Source organism: Bombus bifarius, unplaced genomic scaffold (assembly GCF_011952205.1).
Source record: "Bombus bifarius isolate JDL3187 unplaced genomic scaffold, Bbif_JDL3187 scf7180000008014, whole genome shotgun sequence".
Lineage (NCBI taxonomy): Eukaryota > Metazoa > Arthropoda > Insecta > Hymenoptera > Apidae > Bombus > Bombus bifarius.
In genome coordinates, this window is record NW_022884390.1 from 1,073,018 (window position 1) to 1,100,177 (window position 27,160).

Consider the following 27,160-nt stretch of genomic DNA (forward strand, 5'->3'; position numbering starts at 1 on the left):
TCATCACGTAGAATTAAAAAAATATTTTTAGTATCCTAGTACCTTTAAAAATTTCAATGTGCTATGTAAAGCGCGAAAGACATCGATATCGTTAACTATAGTGCGTGCTGAATATCGTATCTACACACATATGCCTAAGTGTAGGTGGATCTGCCTGTATTCTTGAAAAGATCCGAAGCCCTTTAGAAAAATGTCATCGTTGTTAAAAAACTGTTGGAGGCTGTCACAAAATCTATCTATTACAACACCAAAATGTAAGTAAATTTTATTGATAATTCTTTGATTTTCTGTTTTATATCATGTAATAAATTATAAACTAAATCGATAGGTTATCCAAAATTTCTTCCCTTCATGAGAACAAGTACCACGGAAACTGAAAAAACAGAATTACAACGTACGTAAAAAATTGTTATTTATAATATATTTAATAATGTAATGTTTTTAAATGTAAAGAATTTTTATCATATATATTTTATAACCTTTTCCTTAATCTTAATACTTCTTTCTCTAAATTACATTTACACAATCTTCTTTTATTAAACAGCAACAATGCGTAAAATCAGAACAGATGTAGAAGCCATAAAGGATATGGGTTTATATATTAGTGCATGCTTACCAAAGTATGTGCAGAAGGTTCAAATAAATGCTGGCGATGAACTTGAAATATTAGTTTGTCCACAAGGAATTATTCCAACGCTAAACTTTTTGAAATGTCATCATAATACTCAGTTCACTTCATTATCGGATCTAACTGCAGTAGATGTTCCTTCTCGAAAATATAGATTTGAGGTAAATTTGTATTTGAAAATTAATACTCCATATAATACTTCATATAATAAATATAGTTATGTAATGTTTTGATTATTAGGTTGTCTACAATCTTCTTTCTTTTACTTTTAATTCACGTATTAGGGTAAAAACATACACAGATGAATTGACACCTATAGAGTCAGCAGAAAGTGTTTATAATGCTGCTAACTGGTACGAACGAGAAGTGTGGGACATGTATGGTATACTATTTTTGGGTAATTCAGATCTTCGTAGAATTCTCACAGATTATGGTTTTGAAGGACATCCATTAAGAAAAGATTTTCCTTTAAGCGGTTTTGTTGAGGTAATTTTATAATATAATTCTAATGCTTCACAAATGCTTTGGCTTCAATTGATAATATATGATGTAAAAATTATATTTTTAAACATAGGTACGCTATGATGATGAATACAAGAGAGTAGTATGCGAACCGCTAGAATTAACACAAGAATTTCGCAAATTTGAATTATCCACTCCATGGGAACAATTCCCTAATTTTCGTCCTGCTGAACCTGAAAAAAGTAAGGAAGAAGATTCATCTAGAGATAAAAAGTAAATTACATTTTTATTGTATGTTATAAACATGTATTGAAAGAAACATGTGTTAGTCTTTATATTAATATTTATTTAATACTACTGTGCATTCTTTTCAATAAAATAGATACAAAGTATGACAACGAAAATTTTTAGTAATTTGTTTATTGACCCTAGTAGCATGAACAATTTATGTATTTTCCGTGTAAGATAACTTCAAGTGAAATATACGCATTTTGTATCGTTTTATATTTTACATATTGTATAATATAAACGTAATTCGTTAATTACAAAGTGCTTATATCCTAATTTTAAGGCATATTTTTCGGTGAGTTGTAAACAAATTGAATCAAGAACGAAATTGACTGATCCTATATTCAATATTTACGTGTATATAACAATAGGAATTACTGTATATTCTTTCCTCAAGAGAAGTGTACAAGTACTCAACCTTTGCTTTATACAATTATACATACACTAAGATTATTTTATATGCATTAACCCTTTCGCTTCAAGTGCCGCTTATAGGCGGCATCCGCGAGATGACCTGTGGGTACGAGTACCGCATATAGGCGACGACTCCTGAGTCCGGCACCCCATATATCCGACATCCAAATGATGCATATACAACTGCTATCTGTAGTCAATAATATATTTTTTCGTTATCGGCAGAACATTTTCTGTTGTTTTTATTGACATATTGGATTAATCACTTCTTAAAGTTACTCATTGTTGCAACAACATCAAAACGTTTCACGCAATATATTTCGAACATCCAAACGATCGTATACTGTTTCATCTTAAAAATTTATTAAATCCATTGACAGTGAAACGATATTTCATATACGGTTCTTACAAGAACTATTGTTATTTAAGACTTAGGCAAACATATATACAGCAACCACGCACACTGTGCGTATTTATGGACTGGACTGCCAAAGCGAAAGGGTTAAATTATATTATTGCATCTTTCATTTTTTTTGTTTTACTTATTACGTTAGCACCAGCAATTAGAACGTTTTCTAAACTAAGTACTTAAATATATTCATATATTTTACTTTAGTACTAATAAGAACTTACTTTCGCGAAATAAGTTTTCTTTTCAAATGTAAGGCAAGACACTTCCAATTTACGAGAAAGGAGAACCTTTGTCTTTTTTAAAAATATATCTTTTGAAAATTGTTTCCTTATCAATCCACTTGAAAATGTACGCGTGGATGTATATATATAACGTCATCACAGTGCCAGTAGTATATATGTACTTACATACATAACATTCATTCTAACATCACAGTATTTCGTAAACATGTCTCTCGTTATCGTGTGTGTGCGCGCGTGTGTCAGTGTGTGTGTGTGTTTATATGTATATATTGTATGTAATCGATACATGTTAGATGAAATTCTACAATGACCATATAATTAAGCTCTTCTTGTCCATCATGAAATATGCCAGTTAGTGCATAAACTATAGTTTTTCAATTGGACTCGCTTTCTCTGCGACTTTTTGTCGTTTCCTAATAAATGGAACAAAACCCCACAACGACGCGCCTACCACTAGAATAATTCCTAAGATGCTGAAGATCGGCCCGTAACTGCCGATTTGTTCAAATACAACGCCGCAAATTGGAGGGCCAACCAACTGTATGATTCCATTTACGAACAACGAGATACCATAGGAGGAAGTTAACTTCTCGGTCCCTAACATATCGGCCATTATAACCGCGGTGATACCAACGTAAATACCGGAAGCTAATCCGAAAACACCGCAATAAACCGACAGGATGGTGTAGCTTGTGGCTATGGGGAGAAGAGCCAACGAAATTCCAGAAATGAACAAACCGCCAACGAAATACCAATGCTTTGGCATGATCGAGACATCGGATAGCGCTGAGCCTCCGATACGTCCTATCAGGTCTAATATAGAGACGGTCGAAAGAAGAAGGGAAGACATATTTTTGTCGAAACCCAACGATATAGCGTACGCTGGTAACAAGATGACGAAATTCGTATAACTGACAGCGTTCGTTGAATTGGAAACCAAGATTACCAGATAGATAGGATCCTTCAATAAACTTAAGTCAAAGAATTTGTTCCTCTTCTCTTTTACTTCGTTCTTGTTCGTTTCTTCGGTACCCTTCCTCGTGAAGGTGCTCGATATCGCGTTCAAGGTCAACGTAGACGCCCTTTCCGGATGTATAGCGGAAAGCGTGCTTCCATGATACGGCGTGCTGATATAATTAAAAGATGACATGCTCGGTGACTGTAAAGGCGATTTCTGACGTTTCGATAGCCTGGCAGAATCTCCGCCCCGTTCCGGAACAGCGTGCAACGCCGGAGTGCTGTGCATCTGGCCTGTTATCTCCCGTCCCGTGGGCATGCTAATTTTTCTCGTTCGACCTTGAACTGGCGTATTCTTGTAATACTCTAAAGCGACACTGGACGCACTCTTTGGTACCATTGGCGCGGCTTTTTCGTTTTCGTTCGAAGAAGAAACAACATGATTCGATTGCTTCTCATCTTCGGGACTAGCTACTGTGACCGAGGCGGCCTCCAAGTCGACGTCGTTCGATTTGCTCGACGACGATGCTGGTACCATGTGCCTTTCCACCGGTTCGTACAAAAGAGCACTCGCCCATACATTCAAAGTAACAGCACCCATTATTAATACTGCACCTCTGTAAAAAAGTAAAATGAGCTTTAGCGCTTTTTGTTCGGCCCAACGATAAGGTTAGCTATAGCTTACAATATCGTCATCGGGATATTCCACGGCTGTTGAGAGGAAAAAAATCGTCACTTCGTTAAACCAATTACATAAATACTGATTTTTAACAAATACGCTTTTCCTTTAATATCGGTACTTAGTTTTAGCTAATTAACTGTTTAAAATTTTTTCCGTGATATAAATATGAACATTTCAAGTAAGTTATGCTGTTAATCAATCACTGAAATACAATGATTGTGCAAGCATGGAATGGAATAGGAAACATTTGAAAATATTTAATGATCAATTTTTTTAGAAAGAATAAAAAGAATATTTCTCTATATAGTGATTCATGACGCAATGAAATGAAAATAATTTAAAAGATCATAAATAGAAGCGTAAAAACGCTTTATTATTGTATTTCTTGTGTACTTGCTAATTATTTTATTTTATTATATATATAATTACTTTATATGTATAAAATATTTTTTTATACTATATAAATTGTAAAAAGAGAATACAAAAGATTAATATCAGGTACAGTTTGTTAATACTCTTAAATGATTCACTTATCATAATCTTTGGTAACCAACAGATATAGTATAACATATTCCTAACTTTTACATTAACATAATCTTTTCAATACTGGTTTATACGTATATATCTCGTGAATTACCATCAAGTGTTACAAACAAAGCCTTATATATTCCAAAATACATAAGACTTATACTAATCACAGCTCTTTTTTTAAATAACCTTAATAAAAAATTCATTAAGTATTATACAGATGTTTCATAGTCTGCACCGTTTCCAGTTAGAACAGACTATGATAGATAATTTGTACGTCAATCTGAAACTGTTTTATTTATGAACTAAGAATAAATGAACAAAATAATATTTAATATTTAAATATTTCAATAAAATAAATATAGAATTAAAATGAATTCAACGAGTATGAAACAAAAATAAACGAACAGAGAGCTTAGCAATATTTCTTTGAATATCAACAGACTTCTATAACTAATACTTAATGTTTTCGAGAGAAGAAGAAATACTAAGGAAGAAAGAGTGTTACTCCTTTCCCGTTTTTAAAATAGATTGAGATGGAAATTATATTTTTAGCGTGCGTTTCAGATCGCGTACAATACATTCTGCGGTACGAGAGAAGTTCATCTTCTTCGAAATCGCAATTTGTTCCTGTCTTCTCCCATGGACACATTCTTCTGCAACAAAAGAAAAAATAAAAGGGACGTTTAGACGAATGGAAACGTTCTAGCTTACATCTATCGGTGTAGTAATATATATACATATCGTATATATATATACATATATTGTATATAGCATATATCATAGTACGAATACAGAATATAAAAATTGTGTTTACGTTTTGAGACTCGTTACGTATAACGATATTCCACATTAGCATTCGGCACAGATTAAAATATTCGTTTCGATACACGCGTGTTAAATCAACACGATTAAAGTTCTTCCGACGTAAAACGTGAGTTTTAGACACACCGCGTGCTGTTTCGTGTCGCTGCAAAGTAAAACTATGAGAAAGTGAAAAAAAAGAGAAATATTGGATTTAAAAAAAAAACAATTTCGAAATGAATATTGAAACTGACTTACATTTGGTATGGCGCAATTTATTAATTAATTTATACGTACTTCGACTTTGTATTTAACTCTGCTACGTCTTTCGGTCATTTTCAACCCAATCGTTTCCTTTATTCTTAAAAATTTTTCAAATTTAAGAAAATTGTGAGAGAATCGTTGTTAAAATTTTTATTAACGTTATCCTCATTTTAATTCCACCAAATTTTTCCTAAAATATCAAAAATCTTTTTGTTTCTAGAAACGAGAGATCGAGATATAAATATTCGAAGATCGTAGCAGGATTAATACACGTAAATCGAGAAAAAAAACAGTCTACTCACATGTTCACGTTCGATCGACAACATATTATCGACATACATATGTACATTATTGTATATTCATAAAACCAAACGAAGAGAATAAGAACTTCAGTATACGTATTTGGTTCTAAAACAAATATAATACGTAACCAGAAAAAAAGAAGATACAAAAGTACAAGGAACAAAATTAATTTTTTGATTACTCCTATTACACAGCCGCGGTTAAACAATGCGAAATGCATAAAAATTGAACTTATCTTAATTCTATTTTTGCTATTACGACACATATTAACTCGAAACACGTGAGCATCACGCGTTCTCCATTTATAATGTGCACACTTAAAATGTGCAAGTACTTTCAACGTCAAACCGTACGTTTCCACAGTTCTCGCATGGACATGATTATTACATATGCACACACAACGAAACGCACGCACGTGTAATTATAATTTTTTACTTTCGACTATTCGATAATGGCATATGCTCTACCTTTTTCCTTCTGTTTTGTTATTTTGTTCTTAAACGAAGCGTATCATTCATAATTAAAGAAGACAAAGAAAGAGGCATATTATCTTCTTTATGTGCACATGTATTCCGAAGACAAAGAATTACACTTTATGCTAAACTGATGGTACTTTAATTCTAATACTTGATTACGATACAGACTGTTTCGTTTGCATCGGCAGTTAAGTATCTAAAGCGAATGGCAATTTCACGACACACAAGGATTGCATCCAGATCTTTAAATAACCGCCCAATGAAGGAACTCGTCTTTATCATCGTGGAAGAAAGTCATCACAATAGGTTGCACGATACTGGCCCAGATCTTATTTCGTCCTTTTTTATTGTAGTCTCGGTGCAGTTGAGTCTAATTTAAAATCAAGCGTTAAAATATATTACGCCTGGCAATTTGGTTTGGTAGAAATGGTAAAAGATAAAAAAGCGTGATAGGAATTTAGATCATTAAAATACGTGGCATAGAACAAAAACGTATATATATGTATATACGAAATATATATGATTCTTACCTAAACCATATCAGATGAATTATGTGGCATTTTCCACATGCAGAATTCGGGGTTAGTACATAGAATATTTCTGCGTGTTTTTGAAATTAGAATAACGTCAACTAGTCGCGAGCCTATCATCTTTTTGACAGCCAACGTTACCGTGTGTATATCGAATGGTTAATGTTCGTTATCTTTAATGACAACACATTTGATAAGGAGGCTATAAAACAGCTATAGAATGTTGTAAATTTCGCAGAGATATACAATAAAATTGTGTACATAAATGCACGCGCGTGGTTGATCCAAGTATCTTGTAAAAAGGAACTACACACATGCATGATTGATCATCGTCACATTTAATTAGTTGTAATAATGATGTATAAATACTCACCGAAAATAATCTTCACAAAATATATATAAACTTTCTAAGACAATAACACTTTATTTACGGATCTTCATGAGAACAAGATGCACGTGATTATACACAAACGTCTTGTATCTTTTTCTTTTTTCTTTCTTTTTTTTTCGTGACACTAATTGTATCACAAATTATATAAAAGTTGGACAAATCAAGCTCACAAATCACAGATACATTCAATTTTGTCAAAAATAAAACGAACGTGTTAAAGCATATTTTAATTAATTACATCGTTTAATTAATTAATTTTAAAACATCATTAATAAATTATATTAATTACTGTTCTGCAGATAAAATGCTGTTAAATAAACGTTTTATAGAAATAAAAGAAAAATTCAATTTTTAATTTTAATCATTTATAGTGAACCCTTGGTTTGTGGTTTTTTAGCAATCATAAAACAATCTTTCATAGAGATAATAAAGCCATACCTGTTGTTGTTTTAGATACATAACGAAAAAACGTACCTGTAACCATACTCCCGTAGAAGAATTCCTAGGATGGGTGGAAGAAATATTGAACCTAATGCACTACCAGATATGCAGAGCCCATTTGCAAGTCCACGTAACCGTACAAAGTATGAAGTTACTATATACACAGTTGGGGGAAAAGATAACCCTGCTCCAGTTCCTACCAGAACACCATAACTAAAAGATTAAACAAACAATAAGATTACATATTTACATAAAAAATGTAATAGTATGCTTTTAATTTAATAACAATAGTAATATATTAATAATTACCTGACACACAAGAAGGCCACAGAGTTGGCAAAATAACTTAGCATCATTCCTGCAGCAGCAAATGTTCCTCCCAGTAAAGTCACTGTTCTATAGGAGTATTTAACTGATAGTACACTGGAAAGGGGTCCTACAACAAAAATTAATTTTCTTATTCTCAATTCCAAATGTTTACCACTAGGTAATAGTTTCACCTAATTTTAATTAAGCTTACCAAGTGAACTATACAAAAAATAGCATAAAGCTGGTATCCAAGCAGCTGCAGAAGGTGATGCATCAAAAACTTCAAGAAATTCAACAAATAAAACACCAAAGGATTTCACTGTTCCTGGAATAAGTAGATTGACCATAACGGATGCTAAAAGTACAAGCCATCCCCATCCTCCATCTGGTGGGACTAGGTCCTCTTCAGTTGTTACATTTTTAACTAAATAAAAAGAATTATGAATATTATTATTATTTATAAGTATATATGCCTAGATTCTATTAGTTTACTCAATTCATACTTATTGTTTTAGCATATTTTATATATATGAAAAACAAATTTCTTTTAAAAATTTAAAAAGTTCTTATCTTTTATATAGAATTAAAATACTATGTTTTTAACTATAACATATTTGAAATAATTTCGTGTTAGAAAATTTTCCATGACTATCTGGAGAGATAGTAACACTAAACAAAATATGAAAAAAAGAGCGTAAAACATCAGTAATTGTATATTTGTATTTATTATTAGAACTCGTTAAGAAAATTTAAAATTTTCAGTGCACATCATATTTTTAGTCATTGCTAAAAAGAAGCAAAAAACGATTTTTAAAAAGATCACAATGAATCTTTATTGCGTTTCCTATCTTTTTACTCGTAAATTAATATATTTACATATAATTAGTGGGCGAACATTGATCCCTTCAGAAAAAAAAGAAAAAAGAAATAAAAATGTAGATTCTCAATGTAAATGACCTACCTTGTTTATTGGTCCCATTGAAGTTGCTTTTTTTCTCGTTCTCAGAGTGCTGCGATACAAGTCTATAGTTTCCTTTCTTATTTTTGCTTGCACCGAATTTGATGTTGATACCATTGTCTTGATCTTGGACTCGTTGCATTGTCATCAACCTTTTCTTTTCCGTTCACACTAGCGCGCGCGCGCGTATACACATGTACAATATATATGTATATCTGAATGTAATTATACAAAGGAAAAGCGAAACGAGAATCCGTTGTTTCGTTGCGAATAAAGAAAATCTAACGTCGCCCGTCGGCACTCAAACGCGCTAATAACTCAACTTGATTAAGCCTTAAAAATATCACGGGAATTAACAGAAAAAATAGAAAGAAATAAGCGAGAGAGGAATATAAAGAGAAACGATAATGCACCGAATTACACCGAATAGATAATATCGTGGCCTATGAGTGACCAGCATCAATGTTCACAAACTGCAGGATCAGCAGTCGTGTCCTCCTCTTCGATCGCTTCGGACTTCATCAATTTCAATCTAATGCTGGAGGTCACGGTTAGACCGTAGCTTTTTCTGTTTCTCTGATAAGGCGAGCCTCGTGAACCGGTCATAGACCCCGATGTTCGCATAAACGATTTCCTTCGAAATTGTTGAAACGGGAAGTATCTGCGATCCAATTGACTCGACGACGCCACCAACAGTAACCCGCAATATGATATTCTGTATAATTTCACTGGGGTTACACCACCGCCCGTGCCTTCTGCTTTCGTTACTCCTTCAAATTGCATAGAGCACATAAACAATGGCATGTATACGGAATATTCTTACGCACGATTCACTGTCATTCCATGCAGAAAACGCTTCGATTTGCACTATCGAGTCACGTATAGAGATATCAAAACAACTTGTCCGTCGCGGAACGACTGATCAGCTGTGTATCACGCAGGGCCGTTTACCACTACTTCATCTTGTCTCCCACCATATCCACATTCTCCTGTTTCAGTCTTGCCTACCGGTATTTCTCTCTCACTCTCTTTAAAACAAACATGTATAGGAGTAGCCTTGATAACTGGCCGGAATTCTGCTTTGCTAACTGGTCATCGCTATCCCCACTATTTCTTATAAATACATATTTCCATAAAGAATGGAAGATTACGCTAGTTCTTGGTTAAATGGCCATGAATGGGGATCTTATCTGGCCAACTACCGAGGGAAATATATTTTTATGAAATACCCAGTATATATCTATTTCCTCTTTCGATTGAATATGAATAAGATACGGATAACATTTCTTTATCTTATATACAGTGGCTACAAAAAGTATTGGCACATATCCTTATTTTCCAACAAAGTAGTTTTATCAGTGTTCTACATTTCATTTTCATAGTATCAAATCTTTGTAGTTATATAAAACTATTACTAAATGATAAAATTTAATATACTTGAACATAGTTCATTAGTATGTAAATGTAGCATAAATGTAAATATTTAGTAACGATACCTGGTTAATTACAATAGTATGTAAAAATGCTACAGTACATATAGTGATGTGCAAATACTTTTGAAGTCATTGTACATAGCACCAGAAATAATATTCACCTCCACAAAGTCGATTCCAAGAAAAAGTGGGGTTCGAAGTGGTCAGTTAGTATGAACACTTTTGGTATTTCCTTCAGTTCGCTTACCTTAGGCTTGCTTTGCTTACTAATATTCAACTGTTTATATATATATATATATATATATATATATATATATATATATATATATGTATATATATATAACAAAATATATTATATATTTAAAAACTTGGTATCTTAAATTAGATAATGGATATTTATTGTACTATTTCTGTACTCATCCCTGATATTGAGGGCCGAGAATCATAGTGATGTGATTATAAATCACTGTTAGTTCTCGTAAAACAGTGTTGTGTCTTTATCATCTTAAAATCTGATTATAAAAAATGTCGTTATTATGGCAGAGAATTAACTTTTTATTAACAGAACGTTTGTTAATGAAACTACTGCCAAAAATTATATAATGGTATATATGTTGTATTTTGTATTGACCCAGGTTTTGGCAGCATCTACGAAACGTTGGCTCAAAATATGTGCAACATACACACAACTGTTCCCGTAAAACCAATACATGACATCTTATAATTGTAAAAGCTTTTATTTTAATAAATATTTTTCAGTTTCATAATAAAATATGACATATTAAAAACTTAAAAGACGCGACTGAATTTAAATTTTCCAAACCTTAATTAACACCATAATCATTTTTAATTTATCATATACATATAGATCATATTAACTGGCCAGATTCAGTCCCAACCAATGATCAGTTAGCAAGGCAGTTAGGTATTACATCTTTTCTTTCTGTCGTCTCCTTTCTCTTATGGAGTTATCTTGCTCTGTTATACCTTCTGCAGGTCAGGTCTGTACAGTAAGAAAGAGGACGTGTATACTAAGGAATAAAGGAATGGAAAATTTAGCATGGTATACACAATAGCGAAGGAACTCACTCTATGAGTCACAGGAACCAAATGTAGGATTTTTGTCCTCTGTGATGCGAACGCAGCATGAATTTAATGTTCCTCGCCCGCGGCCGCGTCCCACTTTGAGAATAGAGAAATCGAGGTAGGAAAAACAAGCTTCACGAGCATCGATAAGCCTCGTGCCCGATACTGAATACCGAATGAAAAACTGTTTACGACCTCGGCTTTCAGCTTATCACAGAGAAGGTAAATTTTGAAGCGGCTCATCGTTGAGTTTACCCACCTCTTCAAAAACCATCACTCAATGATCCCTTCTGTGTGTTTGCAATGAACTACTCCATGGGATTTTCCGCCTCACACAATGGATACCTTGCAATTTGTAATGTGGCATTAACACTGGAATTACCGATTATTCTATGAAGTATATATTATACTTCACTATATATACTACACTATATATTATAGTAAGCATGTATATAAAGAATAATATATATTATATAATAATTATAATATATGGTACAGTATATAATTTTTCTATATAAGATTATAATATATAAATAATTTTTACCAAAAAAATTAAAATGAAAGAAATACAGAATAAAAGTAACTGTTCGTTCATATATTTTACAAATAATTACAGAAAATCTTGCAAAATTCACTGTAGTAAGACCGCAAAATTTCTATGAAAAATTAGGAATTTGTTATTTTAACCACTTTGGTAGTTCTAGTATCGATAAATGTATTTTTTATCATGTTAGCGATAATATTTGAATTTTAAAAATAAAATTGATTACTAATAAATCTGCGAATATTACATATATAATTGCAGGTAAACTTAAATAATCTAAATTATAGTTTATCTATAACATTTAAAAATGCATGGAATAAATAATACTTTCAGCAAGTCTACGTAAACAGTTTTCACATAGTGACATTACTTAGTTACGTAGAAAAACAAGATTCTATCGTTTCAGTCATATCACAAACTGCTGGCATCGTGTGTTTGTCAGAGAAACCATTGTGCGTACATTTGATGATGACTATTCAAAGAATTAGAACGAAATATTTGTGATAGCGAGACCAACTTAATTTCCTCGTTGAGCATCTATTATGCTATGGCAAACGAAGATATTACAAGCAGAAAAATACCGAAAAATTTTATGTTAATCTTAAATTTATACTTTCATGATTTATGTGAAACATGCTAGTATACTGATAATATGTTATCTGTTTGCTATTAATTAATCTATTCCTGTTTTTTAAAAATGATACATGTATATAGTTTATATATAAGGTATATATATATAATTAAATTAATTATTATTTTATAAGAATAATTATTTTGAATAAATTATCTCACTTACATGTACTCTTTTTTCTTAATCAAACTGAATGCTCTACTTTTTTCAAGTACATGAAGCCAGGCACTTCATTTTTATCACACATTATATAGAGCGTATATCTGACAATATATGTTGGTACATATATCCATCATACGCATAACAGATTTGTACTAAATCTAGAAAATTCTGATAAGCCCGTTCGAACAATTTCCAATATTCGAAAATACATACACGATGCTTCTCATTATATAATTATATTATATAATTACGCATTTTGTAGTACGTCTAAATAAGTATTCATAAGCGATCTTTGTTATCGATCTTTCTCAATGAGGTAGTTTGATTTATCGGTTCGAAAAATAGCGGGGAAACACATATTAGGCACGCATCTAACTATTATCGAATAAAATAGGAAGATAATATCTCGATCTCAAGATGTTAGGATCGTATGCAGCTATGAAAGAAAAGCCATAGACAATGTAAATTACGAATTAACGAGCTAATTGTTCTCCTTCGTGAATTAACTTGAAACGCACAATTGGCAGCAGTAACTACACATGACTCAGTCTATATTCGTTCTTATTAAGCATCAATTGGTGTTGTGATGGCAGTTATTATAAGAGGGATGCATACAAGTCACCGATCCGAGACTTAATTTCTCAAATTCATTTTAATCGTTTCGAATCGAACTCTTATTCTTGGAAATTGCTCGCCCGTGAGTCTATATAATTCCACTATGTGAACAAAGATATAAGAATGTGAGTAAATATTTGATTGTGTATCGCGACTATGAGGAAATTAAAATGCCTTCGTGCAACAATACTTCTCATTCTGCACTGATCACGTACAATATTTACGAGCGGAAATACATACATATTTCTATAGTATAGTGTATAAGAATATTAGAGGATACATACAACAAGGTGTATGAATCACGAGATACTGGAAATTTTAATAAATGAGTTTATGCACTAGAAAGATATGATTCTACTTGAGTGATATGCCGTGAAATATAGCTTTTGTATCATGACTTTTTTATCATCAAGTGCGTATTTTTATTCTATCAAATATCCACAGCAGAAGTTGAATCTAAGATTGAAGCTGTTACAATGGGCTATATTGTGATCATTGAAGAAATAATATTTATCGATAAAATGTATCTGTCCCTTGTTCTCTCTCCTTCTCCTGTTCGCTTGATTACGTTATTACATCGCTGATGGCGTAATGGGTTCTTGTAAAAACAAGTACAAATAGGCATGTTTCTGTCAACAGCTTAAATTGCCACTGAAATACTTCATTAACGACGTGCATTCGTGTCAACAAAAATGTTTATCACAACGACATGCTGCTTTATTTGTTCGCATATTGTTCTAATAAACAGCAACAGCATTGTAAGAAAGTTTCCCATTGGATGTATCATTTCTTAACTTCTACAATTGAAGAGTAAGAATAATGGAAGATCATTTCAAAGTAATAATACGAAACTTGGTGTAATTGGTACTTCATGAAATTATTTAACGAAATCAGAGGTAATGATAAATTGATGATAGTATTGATATATAAATAAATGTTCTAATAAAAAATTTTTAATTAAATATATTTATTTTCTTTTCTGAAAGAAGAAAAGATAGCATACATCTATAAGTGCTTCTACATATGATTTTAATTTATAACATTTTAATTTATGTAAATGTCACAATTAGTAGAACAGAGCAAAGCTGAACATACTGAATACTACATCTGGATATAGTCCACATTATAGTGCTTCACTTGTCTTATCACTATTCTCATTGATTTTCAATTTTTGCTTTTGTTTTATACTGTAATCTGACAAAGCAGCCTTAATTGCATCTTCTGCAAGCACTACAATATATAAAAGAATAATGTTAAATAATGTAATTATTTTTCTCAATATTAATTATACTGAATACTTCCAGAGTAGAGATAACTAGTTGTTAAATATTCCATCTAAATGGATACTTTAAGTTTGTCTTACTTTACAAAACTATTGGATATTTATTTCTTTACGACAGTCTTCACAATTTTTCTACTCGTACTCTAATATTTAAATATTAAATTTATTAATAAATACCACTTACTTGAACAATGGAGCTTGACGGGTGGTAAGCATAATTCTTTAGCAATGTCAGTATTTTTGAGGGCCAGTGCTTCATCGACCTATGATAGAAATCAATTAATTACCTTTGTTTTAAACGAATAGTTTTTGGAAACACAATAATACTTACAGTTTTTCCTTTGACCCATTCTGTAGCTAAGGAACTGGAAGCAATAGCAGAACCACAGCCAAAAGTTTTAAACTTAGCATCAATGATCTTTCCTTGTTCGTCAACCTTAATCTGATGTTTCATTACATCTCCGCAGGCTGGTGCTCCCACAACACCTGTACCAACCTTGGGGTCATTTTTATCCAAAGAACCTACGTTTCTTGGATTTTCATAATGATCTATCACCTGCAACATAATCAAAATATAAAATATAAAATATGATTATAATATGATTATAATATGTACACAATAAATAAAAATTAATATAAATATGTTATATAATACATGTATATAGTTTACTATATACATGTATTATATATATATGATGCTAATATGATATAAAGCTTTATCGTAATTAATGTTTCATTTGTTTCTTATGTTGTAAAATAATTGGTAAATTATTAATTATACTTATTATATTAACAAACGAATATATTAATTAATTTTGGAAAAGATGATTGTCATTTTACCAATAAAGTATGAAGATAACCTAAATGCTGTTGAATACTATAAAATCGATATAATATGTAAATTGTTAGGTTTGTAAAAATGTATTTTTAAGATATAACTGCATCAATGTTATACATGAAGGTCAAACTTTCTGTGTATATGTCTTAATAATAGATACAATATTGATTGCAAAATGTAATGCAATACGTCTGTCAAAACTGTCCAAGATCAATACCGCAAGTTAAACCAATAAATACCCACATTTGGATGATAAGATACAGATGGAACGCTTCGAAATGTTAATTTCGAGGCTTTATTGAGCCCCGAAGGCAACGATCGTAGTAGAGACATCGTGTTTAACAGAAGAAACTCATTGTTGTGCTTACACTTTACGCAACTCTTTATTGAAACAATCGATTTCAAGCTGCGCATGAGTATGCCTGAAGTGTTGGTAACTCTGCTTCAGCCTGGAGATATATAAGAACAAGAAAGGATTCCCTATTACTATTTCGTTGTACCAACAAATCATATTCATTTAATTAGTCTCATACTTTAAAAATAATAATTTGCGTCATAATTGATTATATCTATGAAGATCACAGAAAATGTTGTTGATTTTCTGCTTTTGATGTTATTTCATGGTTAAGGAGATATACTTTAATATAACATACTTAAGAAGAGGATCAATCGATTCAGCTCAAAGATATATATAAACCTTTTAGCATCAAAAGACAAATCTACGAGCTTTTCCGCAAGCAATTAATGGTATATCTCTAATATTTAGAATATGATAATCAATACTTCTAAGAAATCAATATTTTTAATGTAAATATTTTTTAAAGAAATTCAACAAGCATGTGATTGGTTTATAAGATATCGGATTTTAAAGTCGTTGTCATACAAAAAACCAAAAATATGATCTATCGTGCCTTTCTCCTATGTTTTTGTATATGATAATATTTTTAATCGCCAATTAATTTGCCAATTTTAAGTATTATAAGAATTGCTGCGATTTATTTACATGTGAAGTTAATATTAAATCCGATATCTACATATATATTTCAATATCTATCTAACTTACAATTTCAAGAATGACATATCGAATAAGAAATTACAAAATCTAAATAATATTAATACTTTAAGTATGTCGTATATATTTTAAATAAGTTGAAAGGATAGAATATTTACAAAAAATGATAACATAATTGCCTTTATAGCATAAAATAATAAAACTATCGTATCGTAACGCATTCACAATTGTTTTCAAATGATCCTATGGAAGAATTGAATCGTTTTGATGCATCCAGATTGCAGTATTAACGTCTACACTGGATGGACCCAAAAATGGACATCACCAAAACGATTAAAAAAAAAAAAGTATATCGATGTCCATGAAGTAGTACGAGGACCATTTTCTTCTCCAAGATTAATGAGCACACAACCATTTATCACGTTTTCGTCTTATCAACGACAAGAAAATTATTCCAATGTGCGTCGAGGTATTCCTGATACTTGGAAAGAGTATTTAATTGCTAAGGGATTTTGTAAGGGATTTTGTACGGAGGCGTACGTATTACAGAAAAATTTAATACCTTTCTGTACCAGATATTTCATCACTGATAGGCTATGGAACGATACACGTTTACCTTTTATACAAGGAATTCCTGATCCATGGAAAACTAGAACTCTTCATCGAAGCCAGTCCAGTAAATATCCTCGATTGCGATTTTTTCGCACCAAAAATATTTGTTCTACACGATTTGCGTGCGTGTACGATGGAGACGACGAGGCAGAAATAGAACGCGGTGTCCCGTGTCAATTTAATAAAGTTCATATTGATGATAAAAAAGATCCTCCTCAAGAAGGACACCAAGAATCAAATTATTCGCTAATTGAGAGAACATTCAATGACAATTTGCAGGGAGTCCGGAAAAAAGAAAACAGATACACTAGTCAGTTATCCTTTAAGAAAAACTCGGAATTATCGAATCGCAGGAAACCTACAGAAAAAGTGAAACGTGACCAACGTACTGAGACTGTTGTAGAAAAAACTCGTCCTAAGTCTCAAGAAATTATTTCTAATAAAAATCTTAACAAGCATACTCATTCTAAATATACACATCACAAAAAGGATCAATTGAACGATAAAAAGCAATTTGCATCAAAGAATAATTTAGAAAATGGAATAATTACTAAAAAGGAAGGCCAAACTACTTCTAAAAATGCAGCCGATGGAATTGCACAAACTAGTATAATACTAAAAGATAAAATCGGTGAAGTACAAGAATCTTTTCCCAGAAAACACACAGAGGTAAATACCCAAATGTATCCTAATAATATTGCCTGTTGCAATTGTATACTACATAGTTATATCCTTTCAAGTATACATTGTGTTCGTAATTGTACGAGTCCATTGAAAGATGTGAGCTTGTCGAATAGCGTATTGTGTGAAGAATGCGAAAATATTTATTGCAAACGGAAACCAGAGAAATTAATTTCTCCGAAAAAAAAGTTAGAATTTTGTACACCAGACCCAAAAAGGTACGCGAAACATAAACAACGAGTATATATGAAGCGAGAGAAAAATTATGAATGGACAAAGCAGAAGATGTACACTTGTATGCAGAAGGTGAGGAAACAATTTGGGGAACAAAACAGACTAGACCATTGCACAGAAACAAAGGACGCGATCTTCCCTAAGCAAGAACTAAAACTGATGTGTTATCACTGTAATAGCCCTGATCTGAAAATTGAGCAAATCTCTGCAAACACGTCTGGTCGAAACACGCGCTCGTGTATCTGTAAAAAAGCCTCGAACGAGCAAAATAAGATCAGGGATTGCGTTACGAAACATTCAGTTACAAAAAGTCGAAGGAATTTTATTCCAGGTTCTAAGAAGCATAGTTACACGTGCATTGGAAACAAAAGGCACGTTTCTAAGTGTGACCTTGACTGGGCGTCACCATCGATGACTGCTAAATGGGGACATAATATGGCTAAAAAGAATGATTGTGAATTCTCGAAGAAAAATGGTTGCCATGATAAAATGTTAAAAGTAGAAACCGAAAGAGCTAGGATCGACAAAGAAACGAAGAGGAGCGAAAGTACTCAGACGTTTGGCAATATCGTAACAGGTGAAAAATAGTCGAAATGAAAAAAGCACCAAAAGACCTTGCTCACGGTGATCAGTTATTTATAAATAGTTATTAGTTATTTGTAGATAGAAAAGGGAAAGGATATAAAAAAGAAGCATCAGGAGATTGCTTTTGCAATGTTATAAATAAAAATAAAGAAATGGATAAACAGACTAATATTATGACTAATGAGTATGAAGAAATCGAAGATGCAGAATTTCAACATTCGGAATCCAATAAACTCGTGCGCTGTTCCATATCAGATAGTGGAGAGAATGCGGACGTATCCGATAATACAAGTGTCGACTTTAATGCCCAAGATAGATCGTCAGTAACTTCAATAACTTTCATAAAACGAATGAATAATATTACTTCAATAAAGAGCCAATATCGGCAAAGAAATGCGAAGAGAGTTTGTCACTTTCGTCGTACATCATCACGAGGAATCGCGTCAAATTTCGGGCAGAATTTAAAAATCGAAGGTAAATACTGAAGTAACTTTCCAATTGCTTCGCGTATTGTTGTTTCTTGTCCTACGACTGGTAAAAAAAAGATGAGGATGTTGTAGGCCATGAAGGATTAATTAATACAATAGAATGGGAAAGACTGAGAAATGCGGAATATACTATGTAATATACAAAAATTTGGTTGCAGAAAATACGTAACACGTACAGTTGTTTACTTAAATCGTCCTAAACACTTATAGAAATCTTCTATTAAATAAGTGTTCGATTACTTTTGTGAGCTACTGCATTTAGTAATGAGTAAAACATTGTTTTAAAAATCATCTCACGTATGTAATGTGATAAAGCTGAGAATAGATAACAGAGAAAGATAATTACACAGTTCGTCGACAAGTTACACTATTGTTCTTGTAGTTAACGTGCAGACTCAGTAAAGAATTAGAATAAGATCCTTTATTAACACTGACATAAAATCAAGATAATTGGATGAATAATATGTAAAAAATTAACAAACTTAATTATGAAATTATTATGCTATAAAATCATATATATATATGTATCTAATAAGTGGTTAAAAAGAAATAATTTGAAGAAAATTGTGCGTGGAATAAATACGCGTAAGATGGAACATTCACCTTACTTGGGTACATACTTTGATATCAGTCGATGAAGTGAAAATGTGCTTAAAAAGTCAGGGTAGTATTAATATATGAGATAAGAGAATTATTTTAGGGAACATCTGTCTTTTATCCGATTATTTATCAACGCGGGAAGGCTAAAGAATTATATAAGAAAATACTGCACTAAGTAAAAACGATAACTCTTTGTTTAATACTGGTAGAAAGTTTGCAAAGGTAAAAAGTAAAAAGTAACAGGCTGGAAATAATAAAGTAATAAAACTAAGAGGAAAAGGATATTTTTACTAAAATTATTTAAAATACTTGTGTACTAAAATTATTGAAAAATAAGCAATTAATTTGATTAAAATGTATACCGTTCATTTTAAAAAATAATATTTAGAAGCGAAAAAAGATAAAATCTAGAAATATTAATTAGTAATATGTATATCTTTGTTATTGAACAAAATGTACATACCCCAACCTAACCAATTCAGATACCTGGTAAAAACAGATCTTTAAAAATTGAAGTGCTTTACAATGAAATTAAAATACCACGATCATCTTAAAAATACGTAATACATGAGATATGAAAAAGTTATCAATAAATCTTAACCATTAAAGTTCAACGTCTTAAGGCAACGAGTGTTTGATTAGAACTCGAAAGATTTAACAACTATTTCAAGAATGATAAAACGCATTTATATTAAACGAGCAAGAAAAGGAGCAATTAAGAATACCATAATCGAATACAATTTAAAAAGATAGGATTTTTAGGTTTATTTTATTAATATAGAATAGATATCAATTAGTTTATGTAAATACATAATGCTAAAATGACAATAAACTTTGATCTGATACTAACAATTAACTACCTATATTATTAATAATGTAAGCCACCATGAAAGTTAAATAAATATTAAAAATAAATTTTATGAACATTGATAATATCAAAGATAAATAATTTACATATCGTATATTTACGTATGTAAAACATACATATTACATATAGAAATTTTCGATGTGTACTTATTTAAGTATGTTCATATTTCGTACATTCATTCATTAAAATATGATTAAGTATAATAATATCTACATCTGAGAAAACAATAACAAAAATGTAATGAAGAGAAAGAGTAGAAAGACTATGCACAAATATCGTGTTATCACAAAGCTTAAATACTTACTAAGCTGAAAACTGGAAATACATTTTCACAATGTGAAATAGCATGAATTCTGCGATTGGTCCATTCTCGTAATTGACTTTCACTGCCATCTATCAATTGAAGTACGAATCACTTTACATTGTGTTCCTTTTATACATTACGGTTGTCATTACTTATTAGCGTTATGTTAAATGTAAAAAAAAAATACTCAACGTTATAGTGAACGCTCTTAAAATGCATTCTCATCGATATAAAAGCTATTTTCGTGCTATGATGTCAATATTCAACGACATGGTTTAACGATATAGTTATCTAGTCATATTTTTTAATTGTAAATAACCTTATCCTTATTAAATATTTTTCCGTAATATGGCCAAGACTAAAACAATCAGTAAAGGCTGCCCAAAATGTGAACAGCAGGTAATTTTATATTATAATAATTATTTTATATTTATACCAAACAGTTATACACATATATATATTAATTTTATTTTGAATATTTTTTGTAGCTTTATTTATTTATTACACTAAGACTTTTTAAATGAACTGGAAAAACTTCAGTAAAACGGAAATAAGATTATTTTGTCATAAATTTTTCTACTATCTACTATATAATTAATTATTTCATTGTATATTTTAATGTAAGCTTTGAATAATTAATTTTTTTATACGTGTATAAGAAAAAATATTAAATTTTAATTTTGAGTGCAAACAAATTTTATATATTTATTCAATTATATATGTATACAATTGATAACTTATTTATATCACTTTATATTAATTATATGTATTTGTTTATTAAGGTACCTGTAGCTTGCAAAGCTTGTCCATGTGGGCATTCATTCTTTAATGCAAGACGAAATTCAATAAAAAGTCCTCCTAGTCCTGATAATGGAGTAATGAAAACAAGACGAACCAATCGAATCAAGCGTGAGAAACCAAATTATTATGATGCTTTAGAATACGATAAACAATCAAAAAAGAGTGCAAAAGTAAGATATTCTTTAATATTCTATATATAAATATATATTTTGAAATGAATAATTTGTGTAAAAAAATTCAATCATTATAGATCAGAAAAGCAACAGATGCTGCTAGTGACATAGACTGTAGACAGCTAAACAAGAAGAAGAAACGAAAGGTAAAAGGTAAAGGGAAAAGTGGAAGTAGTAATGGACTAGGAGATGATGATGATGAAATGGAAGGAATCAATGGTCTATCACCAGAGAAACAGCTCACATGCTCTTTGATACTGCAAGAATTAAATAATAAAATGAGAGTTGTAGCCTGGAAACCGACATAATTTTTTTCTATTGTATCATATTTTGTACTATAAGAAATACTAGTGTCCATTTTTAGTAGAAAGTAATCATTTTATATAGACGCTGGACTATATTTGAAATGCTATCTATTCATTGCATCAAGGAAAATTAAAATAGTATTACATAATGTTATGCATGAATTAATAGCATTAATTAGCATGAATTAATTTATGGTAATTTTGAGATTTATAAAGTTTTTGAGCATTAATTTATACATTATCTTCGAAAGTAGACAAATTAAGACTACATAAGTGAAAAGAATACAATTTTTATTAAAGATCATTGTGTTTAATTACATCTGTTTGTATGAAAAATATGTATTTCCTACTAAGAGATTGTTTCTTTCATCGTAGGACCTGCCGCAATTCTTCATTTTCTACAAATAATCATAATGTAACATGTAAATATGAATAATGTACATAGTGTTTATGTGTAATATATAAGACAAATTACAACTGGAAACCAGATTGTTTTTTAAAAGTAGTTCTTTACATTGTATATAAATCTAGTATGTATAAGAACGTTTTTGTCCTATGTTATTTCTTTTTATTTTTAAACGTAAATGTGTAAATGAGAGTGTCGTTTACCAATAAAACAAAATGAGACATGTGCATTTATATAGAAACTTATAAAAATTACCCTTACCTGCCGCGAACGAGGTATTTTATGTAAACGTTTCGAATACACTGAACGAAGCAATACATCATAGTAGAATAATTGTAGCGACAAATGTTGTGATTTATTAGATTTCTAATACACATTCAATCACATTCGCAAAATATTTTTATTCTTTTGCAACCACCTCTCCTTGACAGTTACTGTTCTCATTATTAACAGTCATCTTCGATGATTCCGATACTTCGTTAAAAACCAGGAGTAAAGGTAGACCTCCCATGACCATGCACGTACCCATGCATAGAAAACATACGGCGTAACTCCCTGTTACATCGCGCAGGTAACCTGCAATATAACATGAAAACATTAACATAAATAACACTGATTATTTGTTTATTTAAGCAAGACAATACCTCTGCGACTACTACACAGAATCGAATACTTTTAAGTTCATTAATTGCAATTAATATTTATTTTAAACGCTGTACTGTATTAAAATTCAAATAATTTCATACCTGCTAAAGGCGGAATAGAAATAGCTCCAACGCTCTGGAACATCCTGACAAGACCATAAGTAGAGGATATTTTATCAGTTCCGTATTGGTCTGCGAGAAGGACGGGAACCAAGAGGAACCAACAGCCTAAGCATAGTCCATACATGCCTACAGAACATGCTAACACGTAGAAAGAATGGGCCACTGGAATTGCCAGTACAGCTACACCAGCACCCACGACACTGTTTAAGAAGAAAATTTTTATTAAATAGTAAAGTTCAATAATACAAAAATAAGGATTATATACAAAAATGATTTGCACACCTATATTTCCTATAGGGTGTGCACATTAAATTAGGTTCAAGCGTATTAAATTTCACATCATTTAGTAATACTTCCATATGACTATAAAAATTCAATACTATGAAAATGAAACGTAGAATCTGATAAAAAAAAATATTTTATTGGAAAATAAGGATCTATGCAAATGCATTTTGTGGATGCAGTATAAAAATTTCTCGAACGTACCTTCCAATGTATCCTTTCCGCCGATCAAAAAGTTTCAAATCCGAAAGCCATCCAAGTCCTAATCTTCCGCATAAATCAAGCGCAGCGGAAATAGCGACCAGGTATCCAGCTTCCGATTTCGTATAACCAGCAGCGTGTACGTATGCCGGAAGATAGTACAGCATATACGGACTTCCGGTTGACATAAGACTAACGGACAAACACATCATCATGAATTGAGGATTTTTCAATAGAGACAGATCGATGTATTGCGCTATCCTTTGCATCACTGTCTTCTTTTCCTTTGGCAGTTGTGACTCGTTCTGAGGAACTGGATATACCGCCGTGACTGACGACTTCAGCGACTTTAACGACGACCTTGCCTTGTAAACGCACGTAGAATCGGTCGATAGATCTTCGACACTGTGTAATATACTCGAGCTACGTATCTTCGAGATCGGTTTCATCTGTAGACACTCGCCCACAACGTCTTTCTCCTCGTCACTGTCTGTCAGCTCGACCGCCACTACACCGTTCTGATGAAATAATTCGTTCAACAGATTATGTTTCGTAGTCGAATCATTGGCGAATATTAAATCTAACTTCTGTTGTTTTGCCGTCTCTAATTCCTTTGCTGTGCTCTCGACCTTTTCCGCCTTTTCCGGCATCTCTGTGTCTTCTGGCGCGTAATTGTTCTCCAGTGGCCGGTATAGGGTTGCGCTGACACACACGTGAAGCATACAACCACCAAGTAAAAGGATGGTACCGTGGAAACCAAAATTATCCACGAGAACCTTGATCAAAAGCGGAAACACGAAACTGCCAGCTGCTGTACCAGATACGCATATTCCATTTGCTAGTGCTCGATGCTTGTCGAAGTATTGTGAGACGAGAATGATACCTGGTGTTGTCGACAGACCGCTGCCAATGCCTAAAATTGTTATATTAATTGATATGACAATAAATATTGTCATTGTACAAATATTTAGATGTTTATAATTGGATTAATTGTATTGTCCAGTTGTTCGTTCGTATCATATTCTTGCTTTCTTTCTTTCAAGCATGCTATCCGCATTTTCTTACGTAACCCAATGACGAAACCTGATTATATACATATACATACATATATTGAGACGAACGCACGGCGAAGAAATTTGATAAAATCGATTACCCACGAACCTGTCAGAACTCCAAATGTAAAAAAGAGATGTATCAACTTTGTTGCAAAGTAACTTATCGTTAATCCTAAAGCACAGAACAATCCACCGATGAAAACGACAGCCCGACAACTATACTTCTGGCACAGCATGCTCGTCACTGGAGCTGTATTTGGATTATTCACATATTAATATTTAGGATAATAGCACAATCTCTTCACATTGTCATAGTCGCACATGTACTTCAAAAGTGTCACAACTCAAAATAATTCAATCCTGTGTTAGATGAGCATCAAAATCGTCAAAGAACGATCTCAAGAAAGTTAAGAATGGAAAATTACAAAAATAATATTTGATCATCTATCTATCTATCATTCTAGTGTTTATTCTTTACTTTAACATTATGTGTTTAGTAAATAATTTTTTATAAGTTTCCAAATAGTTTCTCGTTTTCCCTGAATAATTTGTTTAGAGTTGTGTCACATTTTTAGTATTATTATTTTATTAAAATATTGATTAGACTTCTAAAAAACCTACTTTTCACTAAAACATCTTGGCAAATACTTACCAAGCGCGAGACAAAGACAAGATAAGATAGCGGGTATCCAAGAAGCGACCGAAGCTGTGGAATCCTTAAACGTTTCCATCACCTCAACGTACAGCACCCCGTAAGATTTCATCAGTCCAGTCACCCAGAACTGAACGAAAAATGCTCCGCAAACGATCACCCAGCCATAACCACCATCTAATGGAACATACTTGATATTTCTCGATTTTTTCGTTTCGCACTTAGGTTTTTTCTTCTTGGTACTAGAAGTTATGCTCGATCGAAGTTCATGAGACTTGGCAATCAATGGCCTGGCCGTGAGACTCGATATGGTCAGGAGATTATCGTTATCCTCGTCCTCGATAGTCTCTGGACTCTGAAGATGCGGTGGCACGATCGGTGTTGAAGTTGCTGTTGCCTGGACGGCCAACGAGGCTGGCCTTTTTGGCGAGGGTACACCTGTGCTCAAATCGAAGACGGGCGCCGAATGTATCGACAAAAGGGAGCCCAGTTGATTTTGTTGATTCATATTCTCGTCGATGACAGTGGTGCCGACCATCTCCTGCGACGCTGTCGCACAGGCGACAGCGTCACGCTCAACCGAATCCTGCAGGCTCCATTCTCGTGGTAATGACATATTTCCGTGGATTCGTTCACGCGAGGGGGACCGTAATACATTGGAGTTACGTTGCTTTTCCTCTCCTTCGTTTGCTTCTGCTGGCAAACAGTCTTCTTTTCACCTGCTTCACCTCTTCCGATTCTCTTTTATCTCTGATAAAAAAACGGAATCTTCGTTTTTCTAACACTCTATATTTCTATTTATGTACTTGTCTCTATGTCCTGGGATCGTTTTCTATATCTTCCTCTATCTATCTTATTAGATGTCAACTTCTGTTCTATCTACTTTTCTCTATTCTTCTTTTTCTATTGTTTAAACTCTCCAAATGTAATCTTCCTGGTCTTTCGACATGCACCTTATCAAAATCGGTCCACCCCGATTTGACTTTGTTGTTACCTATCTACCGTTGACTTCCTTCTCACCATTTACACGTTCTCCAAGGTTCTCCTGACTCTGTCTAAGGGTGCTTGGTAAATAACCGAAGTGAAAAGGGTGCGCACGCAGAGGAGGTCGCCACCGAGTGGAAACTTACGAGATCAATATGCAGCCACAACTGACGCACTGGCATCTCGCGGTGTAGTCACCACCACGTGGCTTGGAAACAATGCAGGGGCCTATCGGTTTATTGTCCTGCCGGTCGACCCACTTTTCCATCCGCCTTGGCCTCCACTAGCTTGTATGACCATTTCCACCCTGTAGTCCCTACGCCTGGACGATCTTCGATCGGCCTGCATCGCGTGTCCCTTCCCGTTTTGCAGCTTCAATTATTTCAACATCTTTAGAAACGATGGAGGTCATCGGAATTAATCGGTGGAGAGACACTGATTCCAGGGAGATAGTACGAGTTGTTACGACC

The 27,160-nt window shown here is 32.5% G+C and overlaps 5 protein-coding genes and 1 long non-coding RNA gene across 7 annotated transcripts; 3 read left to right on the plus strand and 3 right to left on the minus strand.

Moving 5' to 3' along the window:
* The first annotated feature begins 83 nt into the window (after positions 1-83).
* Positions 84-1,494, plus strand: LOC117207021 (NADH-ubiquinone oxidoreductase subunit 9). The gene is made up of 5 exons (XM_033446826.1): positions 84-254; positions 329-394; positions 545-789; positions 869-1,114; positions 1,203-1,494. Exons 1-5 carry the CDS (start codon positions 191-193, stop codon positions 1,365-1,367), a joined length of 786 nt encoding a protein of 261 aa, XP_033302717.1. The 5' UTR covers positions 84-190; the 3' UTR covers positions 1,368-1,494.
* On the minus strand, positions 1,416-9,384 carry LOC117207017 (monocarboxylate transporter 13). The gene is made up of 5 exons (XM_033446822.1): positions 9,093-9,384; positions 8,343-8,555; positions 8,132-8,258; positions 7,856-8,035; positions 1,416-4,020 (listed from the first exon to the last, which is right to left on the minus strand). Exons 1-5 carry the CDS (start codon positions 9,235-9,237, stop codon positions 2,811-2,813), a joined length of 1,875 nt encoding a protein of 624 aa, XP_033302713.1. The 5' UTR covers positions 9,238-9,384; the 3' UTR covers positions 1,416-2,810.
* On the plus strand, positions 5,523-8,032 carry LOC117207026. Its single transcript, XR_004487461.1, has 2 exons — positions 5,523-5,680; positions 7,835-8,032. It is a non-coding gene; the product is annotated as an uncharacterized LOC117207026 (long non-coding RNA).
* Positions 9,385-14,651: 5,267 nt separating the features above from the next.
* LOC117207023 (iron-sulfur cluster assembly scaffold protein IscU) lies at positions 14,652-16,107 on the minus strand. Its single transcript, XM_033446829.1, has 4 exons — positions 15,924-16,107; positions 15,174-15,398; positions 15,027-15,105; positions 14,652-14,790 (listed from the first exon to the last, which is right to left on the minus strand). The coding sequence occupies exons 1-4, from the start codon at positions 16,092-16,094 to the stop codon at positions 14,684-14,686; spliced, it is 582 nt and encodes a 193-aa protein (XP_033302720.1). The 5' UTR covers positions 16,095-16,107; the 3' UTR covers positions 14,652-14,683.
* A 5,050-nt stretch (positions 16,108-21,157) lies between these two features.
* LOC117207025 (UPF0547 protein C16orf87-like) lies at positions 21,158-22,978 on the plus strand. The gene is made up of 3 exons (XM_033446831.1): positions 21,158-21,463; positions 21,847-22,035; positions 22,116-22,978. The coding sequence occupies exons 1-3, from the start codon at positions 21,413-21,415 to the stop codon at positions 22,344-22,346; spliced, it is 471 nt and encodes a 156-aa protein (XP_033302722.1). The 5' UTR covers positions 21,158-21,412; the 3' UTR covers positions 22,347-22,978.
* LOC117207016 (monocarboxylate transporter 12) lies at positions 22,614-27,070 on the minus strand. 2 transcript variants are annotated; one of them, XM_033446821.1, is made up of 7 exons: positions 25,707-27,070; positions 25,161-25,304; positions 24,629-24,912; positions 24,003-24,517; positions 23,496-23,716; positions 23,011-23,325; positions 22,614-22,741 (listed from the first exon to the last, which is right to left on the minus strand). In XM_033446821.1, exons 1-6 carry the CDS (start codon positions 26,320-26,322, stop codon positions 23,150-23,152), a joined length of 1,956 nt encoding a protein of 651 aa, XP_033302712.1. In that variant the 5' UTR covers positions 26,323-27,070; the 3' UTR covers positions 22,614-22,741; positions 23,011-23,149. The 2 variants fall into 2 exon arrangements, with proteins under 2 accessions (XP_033302712.1, XP_033302710.1); XM_033446819.1 differs by having other exon boundaries at positions 24,003-24,912; positions 25,707-27,069.
* Positions 27,071-27,160: the final 90 nt, after the last annotated feature.

Coding starts and splice junctions, on each gene's coding strand:
- LOC117207021 (XM_033446826.1), top strand. CDS start 191: ATGTCATCGTTGTTAAAAAACTGTTGGAGGCTGTCACAAAATCTATCT. Junction 790..868: donor CTCGAAAATATAGATTTGAG/GTAAATTTGTAT, acceptor TTTGATTATTAG/GTTGTCTACAATCTTCTTTC. Junction 1,115..1,202: donor CTTTAAGCGGTTTTGTTGAG/GTAATTTTATAA, acceptor TTTTAAACATAG/GTACGCTATGATGATGAATA.
- LOC117207017 (XM_033446822.1), bottom strand. CDS start 9,237: ATGACAATGCAACGAGTCCAAGATCAAGACAATGGTATCAACATCAAA. Junction 8,259..8,342: donor TTTTTTGTATAGTTCACTTG/GTAAGCTTAATT, acceptor TTTTTGTTGTAG/GACCCCTTTCCAGTGTACTA. Junction 4,021..7,855: donor CTACGGGAGTATGGTTACAG/GTACGTTTTTTC, acceptor ACTTTTTTACAG/AGGTGCAGTATTAATAATGG.
- LOC117207023 (XM_033446829.1), bottom strand. CDS start 16,094: ATGCGCAGCTTGAAATCGATTGTTTCAATAAAGAGTTGCGTAAAGTGT. Junction 15,399..15,923: donor CTGTATCTTATCATCCAAAT/GTGGGTATTTAT, acceptor ATTATGTTGCAG/GTGATAGATCATTATGAAAA. Junction 15,106..15,173: donor AATGGGTCAAAGGAAAAACT/GTAAGTATTATT, acceptor TTTCTATCATAG/GTCGATGAAGCACTGGCCCT.
- LOC117207025 (XM_033446831.1), top strand. CDS start 21,413: ATGGCCAAGACTAAAACAATCAGTAAAGGCTGCCCAAAATGTGAACAG. Junction 21,464..21,846: donor GCCCAAAATGTGAACAGCAG/GTAATTTTATAT, acceptor TTGTTTATTAAG/GTACCTGTAGCTTGCAAAGC. Junction 22,036..22,115: donor AATCAAAAAAGAGTGCAAAA/GTAAGATATTCT, acceptor CAATCATTATAG/ATCAGAAAAGCAACAGATGC.
- LOC117207016 (XM_033446819.1), bottom strand. CDS start 26,322: ATGTCATTACCACGAGAATGGAGCCTGCAGGATTCGGTTGAGCGTGAC. Junction 25,305..25,706: donor TTGTCTTTGTCTCGCGCTTG/GTAAGTATTTGC, acceptor ATCCAAATACAG/CTCCAGTGACGAGCATGCTG. Junction 23,326..23,495: donor TTCTATTCCGCCTTTAGCAG/GTATGAAATTAT, acceptor GTTATATTGCAG/GTTACCTGCGCGATGTAACA.